Source organism: Stegodyphus dumicola, chromosome 4, assembly GCF_044657685.1.
Source record: "Stegodyphus dumicola isolate Sdum_Otavi_A_Nest chromosome 4, ASM4465768v1".
NCBI classification, from domain to species: Eukaryota; Metazoa; Arthropoda; class Arachnida; order Araneae; family Eresidae; genus Stegodyphus; species Stegodyphus dumicola.
The window spans coordinates 36,934,691-36,942,717 of NC_140771.1; the positions used below are offsets into that span (position 1 = coordinate 36,934,691).

Genomic DNA, 8,027 nt, shown 5'->3' on the forward strand with positions numbered 1-8,027 from the left:
TTTCTTAGGTTACAGATGAAAAAGATTGGTTTTTTGACAATAAAAGTCTTATTAGCTGAATTCTAAGATTATTAATTGCGAGAAAATCAGTTAAAGTTTTTAAAAACGTTTTTATAGCCTATGACTTGAGAACTTTTTACACCTCTTGTCCTATTCATTTCAAAGGAAAAGTTACGTTAAGATACTATGCACCGATTGTTAGTATTTTTAAACACTTCTTCGAGGCGTTTATGGATTTCGCTTTTTGGAAAAATATGTATATATATATATATATATATTTCCATTTGAAAGAAATTTTTGTTGCAAACTTCATGCACTAAGGATCCAGTTAATCAATGCGAAGCTACGTCTTGAAGAACGAAGTCTCTTCTTTATTAAATACATGTACAAGTCTCCACATGGTGTTAATTTATAATGAAATAATATCATAACATATTATTTTCATACCATTTAGCTTTGCTGGTTTGAATAGCACATTTTAAGTAAACGATTACCATTTTATATGTTCAACTAATTGAAAAATTAAGCTGACAGCGAATTCTTAAACTATCAGACCCATCAAAGTGACATAGTTTATAACTACTTCAAGTGTTAAACTGATGCCTGCCAAAATTAAGATGCAATTTCTTTTTAATATATCTGCCTGAGGGAAGGGATGCATTTATGGAGAACTTTCTAAGGGAAACTGGCTTGTGTAACGTCGCACGTGGGGAGAACCACGAAAACGCCCATGCAGCCAGCCCGTTCTCCTGGATTCGAACCCAGATTAGAATAACCAGCGTTCAGCGATTTTACCGCTCGGCCGCTGCTGAGCCATTTTTTTTTATATACTTTTTGATTTTTTAAACATTTTTGGGGAAATTTTCAAAATTTTAATGCTAAATTTTTTAAAATTTGTAATCTGAATTTTTCCAAATGCAGTTCGTTCTTCTTCTATTCCCCTTCCATTTTTTCCTTATTATCTGAATTTTTCTAGTTTCAGAAAATCTTTTCGTGTATAGTATATCATTCCACATTGCAAACAGATGCATTTTCTCTTTAATATTACTATTTTATGCCATTTATTGCTTTTCTCACCCATGCTATTTGCGTAAGTAATAAAGGTATGAAATAGGAAATTCATGAAAAGTAGTCCTTTCATAGCAGAAAAGTTTAGTAATAACTACAAAACAGTACGAAAAGGAAAAGACACAGTTATCACCTCTTTAATTTTATTGTTGCAATCCATCTACAAACGGCATTTCGTTTTATTGCCGATTAGGATTATTTCTGCTTCTTTCGTCATCACCAGCAAAAAATCCGTTTGAGTTTACACGAGAATGGCAGCATTCTGGCTTAATTTGCCGAGTCCTTTGCCTAACAGATTATGTTGTGTTGTTGTTGTTCTGACTAATATGACTTGTCTGACAGTAACATCAGAATAAACCCATGAAATTCATCATGGCAAGGATATCACTTGTCTGACAGTAACATCAGAATAAATCCATGAAATTCCTAATGGCAAAGATATCACTTGTCGGACAGTAACATCAGAATAAACCCATGAAATTCCTCATGGCAGGATATCACTTGTCTGACAGTAACATCAGAATCAATCCATGAAATTCCTAATGGCAAAGATATCACTTGTCGGACAGTAACATCAGAATAAACCCATGAAATTCCTCATGGCAGGATATCACTTGTCTGACAGTGACATCAGAATAAACCCATGAAATTCATCATGGCAAGGATATCACTTGTCTGACAGTAACATCAGAATAAATCCATGAAATTCCTAATGGCAAAGATATCACTTGTCGGACAGTAACATCAGAATAAACCCATGAAATTCCTCATGGCAAGGATATCACTTGTCTGACAGTAACATCAGAATAAACCCATGAAATTCATCATGGCAAGGATATCACTTGTCTGACAGTAACATCAGAATAAATCCATGAAATTCCTAATGGCAAAGATATCACTTTTCTGACAGTAACATCAGAATAAACCCATGAAATTCCTCATGGCAAGGATATCACTTGTCTGACAGTAACATCAGAATAAACCCATGAAATTCATCATGGTAAGGAGTGAAAAACTGCGCCTGCCATTGGCAAGAGCCTCGAGCACCATACAGGTGATAGCACGACATTGCTCAGTTCTGCCCCTAATTCTGATGGAGAACATTCGGGGGGACGGGCCCGAGAGTGCCCCCCATGTCACACAGATACTATACATTTACAAACATCCATGACTTTTCCGGGATTCAAACCCTGGTCCTTAGGTACGGCAGTCAACTTCGCTAACCACTGTCCCGGTTGGTTGGCCGTCTAACAGATTGTAAACACTTTCAGTTTAATTGCGCACATTTAAGGGCACATCTTAATGTACAAGGGCATTAAGATTTATAGCTTGCACCAAAGTGACGTTTTCATAAATGTATACACTTGTGATCGTTTCAATCACTAAATTATAGCTGTTGCAAAACATGTAGTAGAATCAGCTTATTATCACGCTAAATCTGATGAAAACGCTGTTCCCTCCTAAATATATTACCGGCATTCTAATTAATTCACAGAAGTATTGATATTATGAAGTATGGGCTTTCACATATTGTCTTGTATTCGGCGCAAGATATGCTAAATGGGACTTTGGGCCCTGAAACCCAAAACAAACCAAACTAATGTATCAAGTTTTGCAGCCCGCAAGGAAAGGAATGCATCGAGATCGGATCAATTCAGATATTAAGTGGAAATTGTATTTATTATCTATCTCACACTCGGTAAAACGAAGCAACTCATTCGCAGAAACTGTTATAATTACTCATTTGGGTTTCCATTAAATTGTAGAATGATTTCTGTAATTATGTCGATATGATGGTAGCCTATTAAAGACCTCAAGAAATCAACTTAGATGATTGTAGTCTGTAATGTGACAATACCGTTGTTAATTAGCTAAAATAATCATTAGCTAATTTTATATTGTATGGAATTTTCGATTGCCAACTTCGAAGAAAATGAAATCATCTTGCCTTTTATCCACTTTTAGAAATGCTTTTCATAATCTGCTAAATTCTGGGTATATCGAGAAATGGTTCAACGCTTAAATGCAACATCTTAATCAATTCTCATTCAAAACTATTCTTTAAGCATCCATTTCAAAATTTATCTCAAAGGCATTTTTGGCAGAACAGGCATTTTTGAAAGAATATGTTTAGAAGACGTCAGCTGTTTAATTGAAAGATCTGAACACATCTCCGCTCAACAAGATTTCCCTAAAATAAGGATATTTTCATTAAATTAAAAATTTATGTACGAAAGACATGGTTCGTTGATGTTTAACAACAAACTCGAAAAAAGCACATTTCAAAGAAATATTTCATGAAAGGTCTATGAATTCTCGACGTGTATCCTTTAAGAAGGAAAAAAACTAAAACTTTCATATTTCATATTACTTCTAGAGGGGCAGTTTTTAAACGTTTTGTGTATTACCTTTATTTATTAAATGCCATGTTTTTCGCACTGAAACCATAAAACTCAATTCAACAGCCATATCACGAAATATTTAAAAATAGCATATCTTTAGCATTCCCGATATACAGTCTCGCGCGCTGGAGATAATTTTTCTTTTCCGTACAGTGTTGCCATTTCTCGTTTTGAAATCGTTGAGGTTGTTAATCAAAAATTCGTTTTTACAAACTTTTAAATAGATAAAACAAAATCGAAATTCAAAATTTCGGGTTTCCAAGTGCCCATTTTCAGTTGAAGGATTATGTCATTCAAAATTTGATGGCTTTAGGAACCGTTGTTTTTTCATAATACGAGAAAAATTCATGCATTGATGCAGATTCTTCATTATTTAGTTTCTTTAAATATAATAGATGGCGATAATATTTGGTGGCAACAGTTTGAAAAGTGAATCGGCGCAAAATGCTGTTTTGAAATTTATAGCCCTTCTGTGTTAACGCTTGGTCTCTGGGGGGGGGGAAATGACTTTCATGCTTGTCACTTTACAAAAATATGGTAAATGTTATCAAAATCGGAATTGAAAATTAGCTAAGAAATTTTTATATTACAAATTACTTTACTGTAACTACTGTACTCTGTGACCGTGACTGTCATTATTTTGTAATACAGTTTTATGTGAAATTTTTATGTGGTACTCAAACTGGTATTTTTCAACAGCATATTTCCCTTTTCATTTTAGGTGAAAGTTTGGTTCCAGAATCGACGTACGAAGCACAAGCGCCAGAAACAAGAGGAGGAGCAGACTAGCAGACAGACGGAGAAATCATCATCATCCGCATCATCAGGCGAATCAAAACACCATCACTCGCACTCTGCAGGAAGCCACGAATATGCCAATAAGCATAACTGGCAGAACGGGGAAGATGCGCCCTCTTCACCTATCTCGGATGACGGATCTATGGTGGAAATAGAAAGTGCTCCGGAATCTCCCGAGATGGCGCCACTATCGACGTGAAACGCCGCCATATTTAAATAAACATTTCTCATAATCCCTGCAGTTTCATAACTTTGTAAAGACTAATATAAAAACAAGGACATTTTGACAATTCTTAGAGACTGTTTTAAATTTGGACAAAATGAATTACATTGTGCTGCATTGATACAGATATTTCGAATTGATAGGGGATATTTATGGGAAAGAATAAGTGGAGAACTCGAAGAAAAAACTACCAGGCAGCATAGCAACATTATTAAGCAATACGAAGAACAAAATTTCACTGCTACCTCTGTTCATTGATTTTTTTTTTTTTTTTCCAGTGTTGAGTCTGTATGGCTCGAGTTGGTTCCCGGTTATAAGAAACTTTCTGTCTGGAAGTAATGCACCGTCGAATTCTCCTTAGAAATAACTGGCTTCCACCTATCTGCCAGAAAATGACTTTCAGTTAGTTTCTTACTTTAAAGGAAAGAGTCTGAGAATTTCTTCTGTATGGAGAGGATTACTTGTTTAAGAATTCATCTGTTTGCAAGATTTCTCTTCCATGGAAATTATTTTCAGTTAAGAAATTCTTTGGTCACACAGACGACTTCTTTAAAAACTTCTGCTTGAAAACACACTTAAACAGGGTTGAAGAAAAAGACATCATGGGTATAATCAGTAACGTTAATTATTAATGAATCTTACTGAAACAATGTCACAATTTATATTTTTTTACTTCCAGTTTCTTTATTCAAGTCCGAAGTCTTATTTTAAATAAAACATTGGCTACTTTCCAGACGAACACTTTTTATTAGTAAATAAAATAAAAAGTATTAATTCCATAAGGGACATTAACTGGAAACTACTTCAATATTTTCTTAAAATGTATAAAAAGGCAAATATGTCGACAATTTATAAAAAAGTTTTCTGGCTATCTTCCACGATTCATATTTTCATATGCATACTCCCATGCAACATAGCATTCTACAATTCATATTCCCATATGTTGCATTCTTCATTCCTGTTTTTTTAATATTGCATTCAGTTTTATAAGCAACAGTAATTAGCAGTCAGGAAACTTAGTCCTTAGTAAGGACTTTTCAATATTAGACATACATCCTACATTTTTTTCCATTAATCATTATTTAACGTTAAGTACAGAATATCTCAAGAATGGGTTATATAGACAGATATCTCTTTCTTTATTTGTTTGTTTAATTAAAAAAAAGTAGCCAAATTTTTTAGATATTTCTAGGTTTTACGGAATTAGAATATTAACTGTCTGAAAGAGAATGCTGATGAATAAATTAATTCCTTTCCCATATTTTAACGAGTACCTTTAAACACACATTTTGTTCAATATGGATAGGTTAAAAGCCTTTTCCACAGTACTTTCAATTGCATAAGATTTTTTTTAGACAATTCTTGAAAAAAATCATGGGCTGAAACAAAACAACTCGTTTTAAGTTCATACGTGTTGTTGCTTATTACATTGTATTGCATCTAAGGCAAGAAAACTTATGATTAAAAGTAAGAACTACAAACAATTTATTGAGCAAATATATATTATTAATAATATGATAAATTGAACATAAATAAGCTTAAATTATTTGACAGTATTCCAAACCTGTTTGAAATTTTCTGCCTCAAAACTAATAGACAATGTTTATGAATTTTTTAAACACATTGCAGATAACTGCCAAATAAAATTCTTACCATAAGAATTATCTCTGCCAAATGAAACAGAATACAAATTTTAAAATGCATTAACTTTTATCACTGCAAATATACTTTTATCTCAGAACTAATATCGATGATTTCTTCCTTATAGCAATTTAATTTCTGGACATTAGGATGGACAATTATAGGATTATAAATGATGAATATGGACGATATGAATCATTTTATCAGTGTCCAGAAATAAGCAAAATTTGTCTTTGGTGCGCGAATTTTGTAAATGTTATATAGCTAAGGATTATTGTTTTTTTAAAGGACTTATAAAAGGAAACTGAGATATGCGTTTCAATTTCAGGACAAAAAGTTGTGTGAAACTTAAGTGATGATAAAAGTTAGCGATGTAGACGCACTTAATTTCATGTTTATTGTTTAAGTGTAAACTATTTTCCATGCCAAATAAACAATATTAAACTGTGGATTTTATTTTGCTTTTTCACTCTGCGTTTTAAGCACCTGCCTTTTTCCTAATAAAATTAAGCTTGTTTGTGAAATCTGTTAAAACATATAAATTATTTATTTTAGTAAACTATTTATACATTATTTGTACCAGTATTTGCTCAGTATACAGGCTGTTCTCACATTTTTTAGACGATTTTCATTGTATATATAGCATATATTACCCGAAAGTTTTGAGTTTTAAATGTTCTACTTGATAACTACTTGATATAATTGTGAGTAATTAGAAGATTTTTTCCCTTTCGAATATTTATTATATTATCATTATTGTTATTACGCTTATTGTATATAGACCATCAATTTATCACACCGCGATATAGGAATGGTCACGTTGATGCGGTAACTTTTATCACCTGTCTTTTTTTGTTTGTTTCATTTTTCTTGGCTGGTAATGGTGTATGAAGGTCCGCGATGGCCATTTTGTTTCCATCGTGTTTTTATCGTATTCCATCTACTTGATAACTCACTAATGTTTTAAATGTTCTACTTGATAATTCTTCCCTGCAGCGTTATTTCCAAGATAATCAAGCCATTTTTAGTTTCGGTATTTTATCCCATTCCTCTTGAACAGCTTTCCAAAGTCCAAGGAGGTATGTAGTCCGACGTTTGGACAATCTACTTTTCTAAAGTCCAAAAGCCCAATATGGGAGATATATAGGATATCCATGGGAGATGTATAGGATATTTAGTAGGGATATGAGTAAAGGGCATGGTTTTTATACTTGTTTCTTGTTCCATTTCCTCCAGGATATTACCAGTGGGTTTTGAGGTGAGGCTGCTTACTTTGTCTTGATGCAGTTCTGGTGATCGATGGTACTGTGCGTCAGGAGAAGATATTTTATATTTGAATATTGGGTATAAAATGTGTTCTTGATAATATGTGAAGCTGATCTTAACATTTTTCTCCAATCTCTTTATTTTTTAATTTGCCTTTACATGAAAAACCAGCAACAATCATAAGTCCCTTTACTCTGAAATTTGTACATCATGTCTTAAACGTTTTGTTATTTAATGTTTTAGCCGTGAACGCAAAATTTTATTTCATTATGCTAGTTTAGGTCTCGAAAACCAATAAGAGCTAAGATCAGAAAGATACACGTGAATACATCTCTGTCTAGATATTTTAGTATCAAATTTAATAGTTTCAGGTTTACATTTAGGTTAATCAGTGTAAATAAAAAGTGTTAAATTAAAATGGAATAGAATATCAAATTAAATAAAATCTGAAAGGTTTCAGATTTTAAATTACGTCCAAAGGGACGGTTTTTTTAAGATTTTGTGTATTACTTTTATTTATTAAATATTATGTTCTTCGCACTTAAACCATAAAATTTAATTCCAGAGCAATATCGCAAAATAATTTTAAAATGAGCATATCCTTAGAATTTCCGAAACAGAGTTTCTCG

General features: G+C 32.8%; 1 protein-coding gene across 1 annotated transcript in view; it reads left to right on the forward strand.

Moving 5' to 3' along the window:
• LOC118183108 (homeobox protein EMX1-like) overlaps positions 1-6,581 on the forward strand; it is a 147,045-nt gene extending 140,464 nt beyond the window's left edge. Inside the window, exon 3 of the mRNA XM_035352537.2 lies at positions 4,192-6,581. Within this exon, the coding sequence (XP_035208428.1) occupies positions 4,192-4,467 (276 nt within the window). The 3' untranslated portion in view covers positions 4,468-6,581. The remainder of the gene's footprint in view (positions 1-4,191) is intronic.
• The last annotated feature ends 1,446 nt before the right edge of the window (positions 6,582-8,027 follow it).